Source organism: Monopterus albus, unplaced genomic scaffold (genome assembly GCF_001952655.1).
Source record: "Monopterus albus unplaced genomic scaffold, M_albus_1.0 scaffold2.1, whole genome shotgun sequence".
NCBI lineage: Eukaryota > Metazoa > Chordata > Actinopteri > Synbranchiformes > Synbranchidae > Monopterus > Monopterus albus.
Window position 1 is genome coordinate 4,449,614 of NW_018127882.1, and position 14,767 is coordinate 4,464,380.

General features: G+C 37.3%; 3 protein-coding genes across 3 annotated transcripts; 1 reads left to right on the plus strand and 2 right to left on the minus strand.

Moving 5' to 3' along the window:
• Positions 1–475: 475 nt before the first annotated feature.
• Positions 476–5,136, minus strand: upf3b (UPF3B regulator of nonsense mediated mRNA decay). The gene is made up of 10 exons (XM_020592331.1): positions 4,683–5,136; positions 4,345–4,451; positions 4,149–4,255; positions 3,963–4,061; positions 2,778–2,888; positions 2,621–2,664; positions 2,340–2,528; positions 2,094–2,251; positions 1,684–2,011; positions 476–1,604 (listed from the first exon to the last, which is right to left on the minus strand). Exons 1-10 carry the CDS (start codon positions 4,791–4,793, stop codon positions 1,467–1,469), a joined length of 1,392 nt encoding a protein of 463 aa, XP_020447987.1. The 5' UTR covers positions 4,794–5,136; the 3' UTR covers positions 476–1,466.
• A 542-nt stretch (positions 5,137–5,678) lies between these two features.
• On the plus strand, positions 5,679–7,347 carry ndufa1 (NADH:ubiquinone oxidoreductase subunit A1). The gene is made up of 3 exons (XM_020592344.1): positions 5,679–5,935; positions 6,064–6,153; positions 7,254–7,347. The coding sequence occupies exons 1-3, from the start codon at positions 5,834–5,836 to the stop codon at positions 7,272–7,274; spliced, it is 213 nt and encodes a 70-aa protein (XP_020448000.1). The 5' UTR covers positions 5,679–5,833; the 3' UTR covers positions 7,275–7,347.
• A 3,525-nt stretch (positions 7,348–10,872) lies between these two features.
• nkap (NFKB activating protein) lies at positions 10,873–14,544 on the minus strand. Its single transcript, XM_020592357.1, has 8 exons — positions 13,931–14,544; positions 13,409–13,489; positions 12,939–13,003; positions 12,761–12,853; positions 12,621–12,666; positions 12,067–12,261; positions 11,675–11,824; positions 10,873–11,363 (listed from the first exon to the last, which is right to left on the minus strand). The coding sequence occupies exons 1-8, from the start codon at positions 14,353–14,355 to the stop codon at positions 11,189–11,191; spliced, it is 1,230 nt and encodes a 409-aa protein (XP_020448013.1). The 5' UTR covers positions 14,356–14,544; the 3' UTR covers positions 10,873–11,188.
• Positions 14,545–14,767: the final 223 nt, after the last annotated feature.

Sequence of the window (14,767 nt, forward strand, 5' to 3'; positions counted from 1 at the left end):
GCGGTGGGCAAAGAGAGAGAGGAAGAAGTGACGTCGAATCTTTTATCCAATAGGCGTTCACCAAAAAGCTGCGCCGTCTTCGGACAGCGACACCACATGGAGAGTTTACTTACATCAACCTCAGTTGTTCAACCATGATACTGTGTATGTACTGCATACATCCATGTGTGATACATACTGATACTATACGTTACCTGGGATACTTCATTCAGTGGTGGAATGTAACTGAGTACATTTAGCCAAGCATTATACTTAATTTTGAGGTTCATGTACTTTCTTCTATGACACTTTATACTTTTACTTCACTACATTTTATTATATCAATATATGTATTTTTTAGGGGAGCATATTGTACATTTTAGTGCAACATATACAGCTTGAGTTGCTTCACAAATTTAAGAAAAAAATTGCATACAAAACATAAGAATTTATAAAATGTTGCTTTGAAATAAATTTAAGCACTACAACTAACAATATATACCATTAGAACTGAAATTAGTCAATTATTCAATTATCTGACTGACAAAAAGTTTACTTAAATACTACACCAAAAAGAGGGAGAGACAGAGACAGACAAACATTTACCTTTCAACAAAGACCTTTTTTATTTCTAGTCCAAAGGGGTTACTGTACGTTAGCATCACCAGCAGTGATCATTTTCATGCTGTATTTAGTTTGAGTGCATCACAGATGAAAGTTGAAGGGGAGTTTCAGACTAGAAAAGGGGGAAGGCCACAGGGTGATTACTCTGATTGAAATCTGCATGCGGGCATGGCTGTCATATGGCAGTTTAGTCAGGCTATGTGTCCCCAGTCACTGTATGAACATATGAACAAAACACATGAGTAAGTAGACAATGTCCTTCAGTAAATGTTGTGCTTCTGAGACTGCAACTATTTAAGAATTACAGACCATGAAAAGTTTTAAATCTTCTGCACATACATTTAGATCGTCTATCTCCCCAGGCAGAGTGAGATGTTATTTCCATCAGTACATTTCAAACTGCAAATGGCAATGCTACAACAAAAAACTTATTCAATACAGTCTAGAAATAATATTAATCAGTTTGGCAAAATCATCATCGAGTAATTCAGAAGTTAAACACCTGTGAAGTTATTTTATACCTCCAGAGTGTGATAGATTTTAAGCTGAAAGCCGTACTGAATTAAGGTCACTTTGAGTTCACGTGCTCTATGAAAGCTTTGGCTCCACAGATTGTGCCGTAAAGGCAAACTCTTTTCAAAGGTTACTGTTACCTCACATAACAAATGAAATTAAGAGCATCACATTCAGGCACTTAGAGGCTCCGCTATCACACATCTGCCTCTGAGACTGGGAGAGCTTGATGCAGCCCTGCATGAACTGCAGTTCACACTGCCCTGAGGCACTGCATTGCTGCTTCGAGCCTCACAGGTCTGTCTCCCCACTCCTCACCAAAACGTAAAATGCCTTGTGCAGAAATCTGATCAATCATCTACTTTGTCAGCCACTTTCTTAGTCTCAGTATTCCTGTCCACTGAGTTGGATTCTGTAGCTGCTCCTCCTCCTGCAACTCGATTGCGGCTTCTGGCCCCCGGCTGGTACAGCTGAATAGCAGGCCGGTCCTTATGCACAAACAAACAACACTATTAGAAATAATAAAAAGCGATCATGAGAAACTGCTTGAATTGCTAGGTCTGCTACCTTATTTCGTAGCCTCTCTCTTTTACCACTCTCCTCCTTCTTGTTGTCTTTGATGGGCTTCTCCAGGCTCTCAGAGGGAAAGAATTCTCCGATATTTTCACTCTTTTTCTTCTCCAAGGCATGCTCTTTTTCTTTTTTCACCTCCTCCTCCCGCTTCCTGCACGTGTTCTCTCCATCCTGCCGCTCTCTCCTTCTCCTCCTCTCTTCATCCTGTCGCCTGATGCGCTCCTTCTCTTTCTGCCGCCGCTCCTTCTCCCGCTCTCGTTCACGCTCTCTGTCTCGATCTGTGTCACGCTCCCTGAACTCCTTCCGCCTGTCTTCATCCACTCTGGGTGTAGAGAACAAATCCTGTTTAAGTATTCTGTTCAAAGTGAGCAACATATTTTCATAAAATGACTGAAGTGACTAACTTCCTTCCCCGATCCTCCTTATTTTCAGTGTTCTGACGCCTCTTATGATCAGCACTCCCCATGGATCTGTCCTCTTTATTTGGCTTCTCTGGTTTCTTGGCCTTTTCCTTGGGCTTCTCAGAATTACCTTCATCACTTTTGTCTGGCTTCTTCAAGAGCTACACAGGTAAAAGTAAAGACAAATCACAGTGAGCTATTGTAAATGACACACGGTTTTAAACTGCTTCTAACCACTGTGGTGCACACCTTAATTTTTGGTTCTTCTTTAACTTGGTCTCTCTCTTTGTCCAATGTTTTCTCAAGTCTCTTCATCTTCTCAGCCTCTTTACGCTTCTTTCTCTCCTCCTCCCTCCACTTACGACGTTCTTCTTCTCGCAGACGCTTGCGTTCAAACTCCCTCCTCCTTTTCTCTTCTTTCTTTTCCTCCCTGAGTCTCTGAACAGTATTAAAGCAGAACATGAGTCACCCATAATCATGTCATTTAACACAAGTGAACACTACACTGTTATGCCACAGTATTTATTTACCTGTTTGTTCTTCAGGAAGTCTAGCAGAGGAGTTGTTTTTTTAGCTGAATAGAAGAGAAGAGTGTGTTTAAATTATCTCTCTCGCAGTGGGTCTGTTTTAAAATACAGACACTGATGTTTCAGGCATACCTATAAATTTAAGGGTGTGTGTCCATACCTACAAGTTCCTTTGATTTTGCCTCAATCTCCTCCAAGAGGGTCTCAGGTGTAGATGTCAGTTTTTCTTCATCTCCGTTGTAATATTCAAGGAACTTCTTGTAATCAGGATCTGAAAGAAAATGGCTTTTAGTAGTGTTTCTCCATAGCTTTATATAGTCTGTATTTTGACAGTACAATAAATAGGTCTACTACAATATTTGGCAAATGATGCTCACAAGGTTAGTCATAGCTAGTTACAATGGATCCAATACCAAGTGACCTTCTTTGAGGTATGTGATCACAGCTGAAGGTAAATCCTTGTCCCCAAACTATGGAGAAGCCATATAAAATGTTCCAAAGCCAGGCTAAATAATGCAAAATGTTTATGACATCACACTGAATCCTGAGGAATTCCACTCTACATAAAACCAGAGGCACCACTGAGACATATAATCCATGGAGAGAGACTGACAGACTGACTGAACACTAAAATAAAATAAAAAATAAAATAAAAAAAAAGGACTGACCACACAGCAATGACCTTTACTGATCTGAAAATGATCTCACTTCTTTTTTAGCCACCTGATAACTAAATACAGAGAGTTTAAGAATAGGATTCTTGCGGTATTTTAGAGCAGTACCTTGTTGAGGGAAAAAGGAAAACAGCTCAAATGAAAAGTGATTAAGAGGTAACATTGTTTCATTTGATGTAATGTATGAAGATGTCCTGTGCATAATCTTGTCTTTTCTTTACAGAAGTGGATGGTGATAAAATATTGATTAAAATGATGATTTGGAATCTTTTTGTCCACAGGAGAGAGAGTGAGCGAGCTCTGACACACACACACACACACACACACACACACACACACACACACTTAATACATGTATATAGATAGTGTGGTGGAAAACAGATAGCATGTAACAGGTGCCATGGGGCTCAATCATTGCTGAACTTTTAGAAGTGATCATGTTACCAAAGGAGATTGCTGTTGACTTAAGAACGGTTTATCTTTCATACAAGATTATTTAGGAAACCCGGTGTTAACCAAACTGATTTTTAATGATTTTACTAATTAAAAAGTGGCAAACAGACTTAATATTGATGGCTGGTTGGTAGGCATGGTATATCATTGAATCGCTGACCTTTATTACAACAGAACAAAAGAAGCGCATTCCTTTAAATATAAACAAATATCTTTACCTTCAATTATTGTTCCACATTTTCCATCCTTTTTCTTAGTTCTTTTCTTGGCAGTCTTTTGAAAGGGCGCAAACTCCACAATAGCAGGATATTCCTGTCCTGTTTTGGGCAAGCAAGTGGTGGAAAAGCATGAAGCCTCAATTTCTATCTGAAAAGTTTGTTTATTTAAATTCGTGGTCTTCATACCTCTGTGGTCAATGAATACATATCCATCAAATCGATCTCTGAAGAGGACTATATCCTCTTGGTTTTTGAAACTGATGTAAGCCCTTGCAAAGAGGTGAGGGTAAAGGCTGAAAGGACACAATACTTAAGTCATATTAAAGTAGAGGAGTCACTGGTAGTATTTTTTACATGAGGAAGCGTCTTTTGATCAATTCACCTGGTGTCATTGGAGAAAAACTCCAAGTATTCCACCTCTGGGAGCGGTTGTAACTGTTCCTCCAAATCCTCCTTGGTCAGATTTGGTGGTAATCGTCTGATCACAATCTGGGAACAGATTAATTACATATTTGCAAAGGAAACAGCTGGCTAATAGTCAATTAAAGATGGTCTAACTATCTGGTTTCAATTTACGGTGTAATTTATAGTGCACTAGACGCCGCAAGACAAAACACAGCTAGTTAAAAACACGCTGCTGTTTCATAAAACTACAGTATTACTAGTATCTGTAATTGACGTTTTAAAGCCTCGTTAGCTAACGTAGCTAGCTAGTTTTACCTTTGTCATGGCCTCTTTCTTTTCCTTGGACTTCTCTGTCTTTTCCCCATCTTCACATTTTATTTCCACCCTTTTCTCCTTAGGTCGAGCGTTTTCTTTATCTTCTTTCATGACTGAAAAGCTACTTTGTCCTACAGTTGAATATCATCTCATCCCACGAACTTGTTTACTTTTTTAGCAAGTTAGCCGGCTACTATCAAAGCTAACGAATTAACTAACCGTAACTTCCTTTCTGGCGGTTGAGTTTACAGTTTAGTGGTGCTACAGGAGGGGGCGCTGTGAGTGAAAACAAAACGTACGCCGTGTACTTGAAATGATAATTGCATGTATTTTAATTTATCCACTTTTTATGCTCTTTATGGAAATTTGACTAAAATGTTTTTCATAGTTTTGTTCCATTAATATAGTCAGGAGAATAAAACTTCCCGTTTAACGACGGCCCTTCAAAATAAAAGCAAGGGAACAAATGTTATGCACTAAATAATAGGTATACACAATATAGATAGTCTGAAATGATTCCTTTGTTAACTGTGAAAGCAACTTTCTAACAAACTAATTGTATGCTAATGTCTGATGTCTAGTTGAATCTTACTAGTGGACCTTAATACCAGGTAGAGTGGAAAAGTCAAATCTTGTTTTGTCTGGAATAGTGAAAATTAATGGCCAACACTGTCCATTTTCAGTATTTAATTCAGTATTTATTTTCTTTTTAAATTAAATGTAATGTCAATGTTTAAATGTAGATAAACACAATCAGGTTTATGTGGTAACTTATTTTATACATTTTTTTTTTATCAGTTTCATGTGTTTTACTTGGATTATCTATGCGTCCACATTTGTTTTCACAAATTCTTCACTTCATTCATTACATTGTGTAGTGTGTTGTCTTGTGCTGCATTATGTTTCTTATCTACTGGAAAAATTAATACACTTGAACTACAAAGAAAAAGGTGTAGTTGTGTTTAGGTTGATAGCAGCATTTAGACGCTTGTCTTTTGAAAAATTCGACCGGATGTAGCTTTCTTGTTCGTTGGTAGTGGAACATAGGTCGCCATTACGGTCGACATTTTGTTAGCAAAATCAACTGTCAAGGGTAGTGTTAGGGCAGCTTGGCTGTCTTTAGAGTTGCTCGACAGTTAAAGACTGTAATCATGTGGTATGAAATTCTGCCAGGTTTTGCCCTTATGACGGTGTGTTTGATAATCCCCGGTATCGCCACAACACATATCCACAAATTTACTAACGGAGGAAAGGTGAGGATGATGTCGTCTACTGCTAATGTTGTTCTGACCATGGTAACAAGTAGACAGTCAACCGTTAAAACGTGTGGGATGTCATTATTATACTCCTAAGCGGTTAAAGACTTGTGTTTCCCCTATAGGAAAAGAGAGTCGCTAGGTATCCGTGGCACTGGTCCCTGATGGAGAGAGACAGACGAGTGTCAGGTACAGGACGGTTCTTTGACTCTAAGGTGAGTGTCCGTGTGCCAGTGGTAATAAAAGTAACGTTGCATATATTTTGCACATCTGGCAAATAAAGCATAGTTCTATTTTTTATATATTTTACATTGTTTTCGCGTCCTGTTTGGCAATGCCTCCTAGCCAGCCATTGACATTTGCTGCTTGTTTACAAAACGTTAAATAGCAAACCACGCAGCTGTGTACACATATATTTCATTCATTAACTATTCCCTTGCTCATGCTTAAGGTGGATTGAGCAAATTTACATTAAGGTCATCAAAATCCTTATATTACTAAAATGTTTAAGATTCCACGCTAACAGGCTCTGAAATACTAATGAGAAATTACTAAAATACATCCATGGGACAAAGTCTAATCCAGAGGTAGAAAGTTAACCAAGTACGTTTAATCAAGTACAATAATTAAGAAGAATTATGAGGTATCTTTACTTGAGTATTTTTATTTTCTGCTACTTCATACTTCAGAGAAAAACTTGTACTCATTTTTATTTGATAACTTTAGTTACTTGTTACATTAAAGCGATTAATAAAACAAAATACAGTATAATCAACATTTATTTCACTTGGTGTAAAACTCAAGATACTAAGCAGTAATTCAGATTATAAGCATATATGGTAGTTAAAATTGACTGTTTATCAGCTGCAGCATTAAATGTTGTGTACACAATAATACATAAATTATAATTGAATAATATGATGTACAACAATGTAAACTGATATTTTGCATAATGAGTTTTTACTTTTGGTACTTTAATTACATTTTCTGCTAATACTTTTGTACTTTGATTTTAAATGCAGTGAGGTGTTGCTGCTTTTATTTAAGTAATCTGAGTACTTCCTCCACCACTGGTCTAATCAGATATAACTAAGTAAAAACACCTGTGTAGGTGGACCTTTAAAGCAGATGTCAGCGATGATAGAGCTCAATATCAGTGCAATATGATTTCCATATGGTAATCATTTGAACTAATGAATAGCTTTCTGTCAGAAAAAAATGCATTTAAAAAATAACTTGCCTGGTTATTGTTTATATGTAAACAATTTGGAATATTTAAAAAACAAAAGTAAAGAAAATCTTTTTTCCTCAACAGGGACTTGAGAACATCCGCTGATCACAAGGGCCATGAAGACCCAGATGAGAAAAACCTTCTCTTTTGTACATTAAAAGATTATGTTTTGCATTCAGCTGTTTGGTTTTTTTTTCAGACTTTAATGAATCTGTCCCTGTTGTCAATTAAACTGTCCCATGCTGGAAATCCTTTGAGCCTTCTTGGTTTGTATGGTGAGTTTCAAAATCTACAGACAAGAGATAGGAGCTTCACTTAAATAGATGATTTACACCTGTTTAAAAGTTGTGGCACTTTTGCTGTAGATGTCACATGATGATCCAAAGATTTTTTTTTTAATACTTTATTGAGGTATATGACAGTAGTTATACATAAGTAAATAGATCGGAAACAAGAGGACTATAACATAAAATAAAGAACATAAAAACAAGAACAACATCGAAGCAGACAATGTGAACATGAAACTTTTAGGCCAGGGGTGACTTAATGGGTTAAGTTAAGTAAAAACATTCAGGGAAGTACATATATTACAAATTTTGATAGCTTTTTTATTTTTGCTCTTCAGGATGGAGGAGAAATAATTTTTAATTTCGCATAACAGGGCAGGGAAGAAGGGTTTAGATTTAGAGAATTTGCATGAGTAAGGCTCTACCTAAAAGTGAGAGGTCGCGTTGAAGCCATTGATTAAATCTTTTCTTAACATTCTTGAGTATGGGCTCAAAGTTGAGGGAACATCTTAAAGTTTGATTTTTGGATATAGTAACACCTAAGTATGTAACACTGTCTTTAACTTGTATTCCAGAGATATTAGTTAGATTGCAGTCCTTAATAGGGAGAAGTTCGCATTTTTGAATGTTAAGCTTGAGACCAGATGCTTCCGAGAAAGTTTTAATTAGATTAATGGCCTTAGAGATTTGGGAACTGTCCTTCAAGAATAAGGTAGTGTCATCAGCCAGTTGACTTATTATAATCTCTCTGTCTTCAACTGTAATTCCTTTGAGATTGTTGGATTTTAGATGGTCAGCAAGGAGTTGAGTAGCCAGTATAAAAAGGTAAGGAGATATGGGACAACCTTGTCTGATTCCCCTTTTTAAGTCAAACCTAGGCGTAGTTCCATATTTTAATTTAATCGAGCAATTAGCATTGTTGTATAATGTTTTAATTGCATTGCAAAAAAAAGGACCAAAGCCGAATTTTTCAAGACAGCAAAATATAAAGTTGTGGTTGAGAGAATCAAAGGCCTTGTAAAAGTCGAGGAAGAGAATAAAGCTTTCATCTTTAATTAGATAAGAGTAGTCTAAGGTGTCTAATACTAATCGAATATTGTTAGATATATGTCTGTTCTGCATAAATCCTGACTGAGTTTCACTAATAACGGAGTCTAGGACAGCTTTAATTCTTTTAGCTAATATAGAAGCCATAATTTTATAATCAATATTAAGAAGACATATGGGATGCCAGTTTTGAGGGGATCTTTTTTTGCCTTAGGGATTAAAGTTAATATTCCTTGACACATAGTCGGGATAAGAGAGCCATTCTTGATACACTCTAGGTAAACTTTGTGTAAGAAGGGGGCAATCTCAGTGGAAAATAGTTTGTAAAATTCTCCAGTTAATCCATCTGCACCTGGACTTTTATTGGATTTGAGGTGATCAATCGAATAGGTAACTTCATTTAAACTTAATTCTCTATCACATAGCTCTTTTCCAGAGTCTGAGATGTTTGTAGTCCCTGTTAAGGAGTCAAGAAACTGGTGAGTAGCTTGCTCAGAATAGTTAGAGGTATATAATTTACTATAAAAAGACTGGCAGAAGTGAGAAATTGTTTTTGGGTCATCTGTTATATTGCCGTTAATTTCAAGATGATGAATACTGTTTAATTTAGAGCGGTGCTTTTCTAACCTAAAAAAGTATGCTGTGTTACTTTCTCCCTCCTCAAGCCATTTTAATCTTGACCTTACAAAAGCACCTTCTGCTTTAGATTTATAAATCTCATCTAATTTAAGTTGCATTAGAGACAAATTAATTTTATCATCGTCTGTATAAGTGGCAGGATATTTACTGAGAAGAGATAAAATGTTTTTTATTAAAGTCTCTTCTTCTAATCTTTTAGCTTTAGCTAAAAATTTGCCAAACGATCTCAAATAACAGGCGGCCTCAAACTTGAACAGTTCCCAACTTTTACAGTAACAGTTTTCAACATTAGCTTTGCGTAAGAAATGTGAAATCAATTTAGAGATTGTGACTTTAACTGTTTCATATTTAAGTAGAGCATTATTTAGAGTCCAATAAGATTTTCTGTTATAAGGGTTTGATGACGGTAAAAGATTGAGTGAAATGCTGATTGCTTTGTGATCTGTTAATGGTGTTGGTAATACTGTAACAGAGATATATTCTGAACTAACATCATCGGACACTAGCCAATAATCTAAACGAGATTGTCTTGAACCATCATTGTTAGACCAAGTATAAAGGGTATCTTTAGGAAACTTCTTTCTCCAAATATCAGAGATTAAATTTATCCATAAAGGATTTAAAAGCATTGTTGATAGAAGAGTTTCCAGGTGGCCATCTATCCAGTTGGCTATTTTGTACCATGTTAAAATCTCCTCCAATTATAATGCTTGCCTTGGGAAATTTAGATGTCCAGTCATTTAAAATATCTTCTATAGAATCTAATAGTTGGTCATTCTCAGATTTTCTGTTATACCCATAAATGTTGATTATGAATATGGTAACATTGAGATAAAGAATAACATTACAGACATAGTGACCTTCTGGGTCGCATTTTGACAAAAGTATGTCTCCTCCAAAGTGATTCTTAAAAGTGAGCGTACCAGCTGAGTGGCTGGAACAATGTGAAAACCAACCTTCCTCACCCCATTGAGTTTTCCAAAAATTTTGCTCATTTACACAAACCAACCTTCCTCACCTCATTGAGTTTTCCAAAACTTTTGCTCATTTACACTAGAATGAGTTTCCTGAAAGAAAAAGAAATCTGAACACAATTGTTTAGCAAATAGAAAAAGTGCCTTACGTTTTATGTTGTTTTTCAACCCCCTGGCATTTAAAGAACCTATACAAAGAGACAACTTTAAACTGGTAGAAGAGTGGAATAATACACCAAATAAGATGATGATCCAAAGATGTACTGGAGGAATATATCCGTATAGCTCATGAAAATCAGTTGAAACAGGGTAGCAGGCTTCGATACTGCACTAAAAGTGTAGTGCAGTAGAAGCTCAGGTGAATATGAACAATAATGTAAACTGGTACTAATTCAACTGGTTCAGAAAATGGGTTTTAGGACCTAATGAGTTTAAACAGATGTCTTAAAACTACTTAAAGGTTTTGATGCTTTTTCTAATCTTGGCTTTTCCTATTAATAATAACAATCATATACATAATTAAAAATATATTTAATAATTATAATTAACTGCTGGCTTTACCCCTGGTCTTTTAGGATGCCTAAAACTTAAATGTGACTTGTCATTTATTTGGCTGACCAGGTTACACCCCCAGCAGACAACTGGTGCCTATGGGTCACAAATAGACACTTAAAGGTTGTACAAGCCACACGAACTGCGCAAAATGATTTTAAATTCCGAAATAAGTGGAGCCAAAATAAATGTGAAAAGTAGAAGACAAGTTGGTAATTACAGTGTATTTTCTGTTCAGGATTACTCAAAAAAAGATGTACAAGATAAAATTAACAATTGAAAGGAAAGCAAAGTTCCAGCAGGTAAAGAGGATGGAAAATATACAAAAGTGTCTTCACGGTTTAGAGGTCAGCAACTATCACTGACATTTTTTTACACTTAAAATCCTCCCTGCAAAACATAAGCTCCAATAAAAGTGAATGATTTTCCTCCCAAAAATATAACATGTCACACGAGAAGACAAAAACCTAAATGTATCCAACAGAAGAAAAGCTGAGAGGAAAATGCAGAAATGCGGTGTTCACTTCTCCTCCTTGCCTTTGGTTTTCCTGTACACCATTTCTCTGAAGCTCGACAGAATCTTGCTCTCTCTCTTCCTTCTCTCCTCCTGGTTGAAAGATGCCAGAGCTCTCTTTTCATCCGCACTGTAGATCTGGTTTTCCTTTCTCAGACGCACAGCTTCCATACGACGATGCCTGCAGGGTCACAATTGAAATTTGTCAGGATCACAGTAATGATGACACCTTACAGTTACTTTAATTGTCTCCACTTAAAAAAATGCACTGTGTATAATTGCAGTAATTTCTACATAGGAGTTTGTTTAAATCAAATTCCAAATTAATTAAATATGTTTTGTACAATGATGCAAATCCAAATGTTTTTAAACCCATGTAATCAATTTACACTTTTTCCCTCTGGAGGATGTGATTGCAATAAAAGTGGCTGTAGTTTAATTCTGTCATAACTGAACTGAGAGTATACAGTCCTATTTTTAAGTATCACAAACCTGCTTCCGCTCATCACGTAGCCAGACTTCTCAAAGTTTGCGATTTCGTCACTGGTGAGACCAATCTCTCCTCTTCTCGGGATACGTTTTCCAGCTTTCACATACTCCGCCATCGCAGCACCTTCACCCGGCAACAGGGCATGACCAAAACTGGAAGAATAAAAAGATGCACTTGTTAAACAAATAGGAAACATAAATGTAGAAAAGGACAGTGTAAAATCACAAATCACACCGATGATAATTTCTGCTAGACAGAGATAGAAGTGACAGCAGGCTTGGAGGTCATTTAAGTAAATGTGCAAAGTTTATATTGTGTAAATCACAGTTCCATAACTTGAATTAGTAATGTCACATAAAGTGCAGGAAGAAAAGTAAATGACAAATCAACCCACTCCAAAGGCTTGTTGTCCTGGGACATGTGCGTGAGTGGAGCTTCAGGGCCGACCATGTGCTCATCCATGCAGGTTTTCTCCACCCACATCACCGTGCTGGGATCCTCCACCTCTTCCTCCTCTGACTCTTCACTGCTGGAGTCGCTGGACTCCTTACGGCTCTTCTTCGCCTTCTTCTTCTTGGACTTCTTGGACCTGTTAAGAAACATTTGAAGTTTGAGTAATCATCACATCCCTCTCTGCAGTAGCACTGAGATCAAAAAGTGGCATTTGGCATGTCACTTTTGTGTTTCATGCTGGTTCAATAAAGGCACACGGTGATTCTGAAGTGGTAAAGTTGTGCCTTCAGTGACAGATACCACTTCCCAACAGCAGATGTGCCATTAAAAATGAATGTGAAGTTATTATTCTTTTTGATCAGTTATTAGTTTCTGTGTTTTAAATTAGGCATGTGCCACTGACATAAGTGGCAAGTCAAATTCCATTTTTCGAACTCATTCTCACTTCCTTTCTGTGAAAATGATGCTAGTATGTAACTGTGTATTGGAGCTTACTTTTTGCTCTTCTTTTTCTTTTTCTTCTTCTTCTTTATTTCTTCTTCTGAAAAATAAAAACATGGTAGTTCAGTGAATACACCTGATGGAAAAAGACTGCGCTGAGCTTTTTTAAAATTAATTTTTGTTCATTCTCTTACCATCTGAATCTGATTCTAGCTCGCTGTCTTCTGAATGTTTTTTGTTCTTTCTCTTCTTGGATTTCTTCTTCTTCTTTTTCTTCTTCTTTTCCTCTGTTAATGATAGGTAAGACTCCTTGTAATTTCAAGCAATACAGAGTGCCGCTCTATTCATTTTCAAACACTGTGTTGGCTGTACCTTCTGAGCTCGATTCTGAACTGCTGTTTTTTTCATCTTCTTCAACTGGTGTGAATTCATCAGAGCTGAAAGAAACATACAAGCAAACATTTTAAGCTTCTGCACTTCAAGTGATCATCGCCTGCATGTACAGTACTGCAAAAAAAAAAAAAAACTAGAGAAATGCATTTCCTGTCGAAAATGAGTGTGGATGCTATGTGCTGAAGGATCGCCCTGAAAATGCTGAACATTTTGACACCTGAAAGGCATATCTACCTGAAAGTATGCTGAAGTACAATTTTCCCATTAATTTGAATGGGGGGAAATTTTCAAAATAAAGCTAAATATTTCAGAAGTGTGAAGTGTATACAAATTCTGAGTCCAAGCATGAATGTCCTGGAAGACTTGAACATTTTGATACCTGAAAGTATGCTTACAATGACACTTGTATATTAGAGTCACATACTATAAAGAAGACAAGTTGGACTCACTCTGGCTCTTTCACTCTTGGTGAATATCCCCAAACTTCAGGGCAGCCCAACTCACCAATCCTCTCCCTCTCTTGCAGACGCCTGTAACAGAGAAACAGACTGATCAATAACTGGCTTTTTTATAAGAAGCACCAGCTAAGTCAGCTTTTATTTAATATCAGTGCACTTTTATCATTTGAAAACCTTTTTAACAACAACCTGGTGGATGGACTGTTTAAAAGTCACGTATATTTACCACTAGGCAAGGAATATCTAACAGAAGACTATATTGCATTGTAGGTATTGGGGTTCAGAGTTTGACCTACCGTGTACTAGGAATTAAAAGCAAGAATTTCTCATCCCTCGCTGCTTTAATTCCGAATACATTATGCAATAAGCTACTTCATAAGATTTTGAGTCCCCTGACTTCACGGAACTGCAATACTAAATTGCCGGGGTGATCCTCTAATGATTAAGTGATCAACTAAAAGAAAATGATACTGAAAATAATCGTTAGCTGTATTAATCCTGGTGTTTTCATACCTGGCAATAAAAGCCTCTTGTCTCTGTCTTTGAGCATCGTCCCTCTGCTGTTCGTAGTAGTATTCATCTTTGGAACTGCTGTGTTTTCCAGAAGCGTCCCGCTGTTCGGACCAGTGGCTGTGATTATGGCTGCTGCTGGTGCTGTTGTTATGGCGCTCTCTGGACCGGGATCGTGACCGACTACGGCGGGGACTGCCTATGCGGATCCGCCTAATGTTTCTCGCTTCTCGGAATCGGCGCTCCCGTTCCTCGCGTTCCCTCTCTTTGTTCCGCGGCTTTGGGAGTTTGGGCCCGAAGCTATCCGGTGACAGGCTCCCCTCGTGGCTATCACTGCGGTTGCGGCTGCGAGAACGAGACCGGGGTCTCCGGACTCGAGGACTACGAGACCCGCCGCCGTCAGAGCTCGAACGATCAGAGAGAGACATATCCACGGACTGCTTTAGACTCACAACTAAACTACGGGATATATACAATATTTTAAAAATGTATTTTGAAGTAGACTAAGAAAAGAACAATCTAATTGCCCTGTTCATGTTACTCTTCTTTTCTATAGTACGCAAGCAAAGCGACCAATAACAGGAAGCGATGCGTCCGTCCCCAAATAGAATCCGATTTCCCTAACGATGAAATAGCACATAGTTCCGTTAGTGCTTGTTAAAAAAAAAACAAAAAACAACAAAAAAAAACTTCTTCTTCTTCTCTGTCAATACAATGTTAATAAAATCCCAGTGGTACTTTCCAATTTTCACAAACAAATGCTATTGTCATGGACCCTAGCCTATAAACACAACTTTTCCCCCACACAAATGTTACATCTGGAACAACCAATATATAACT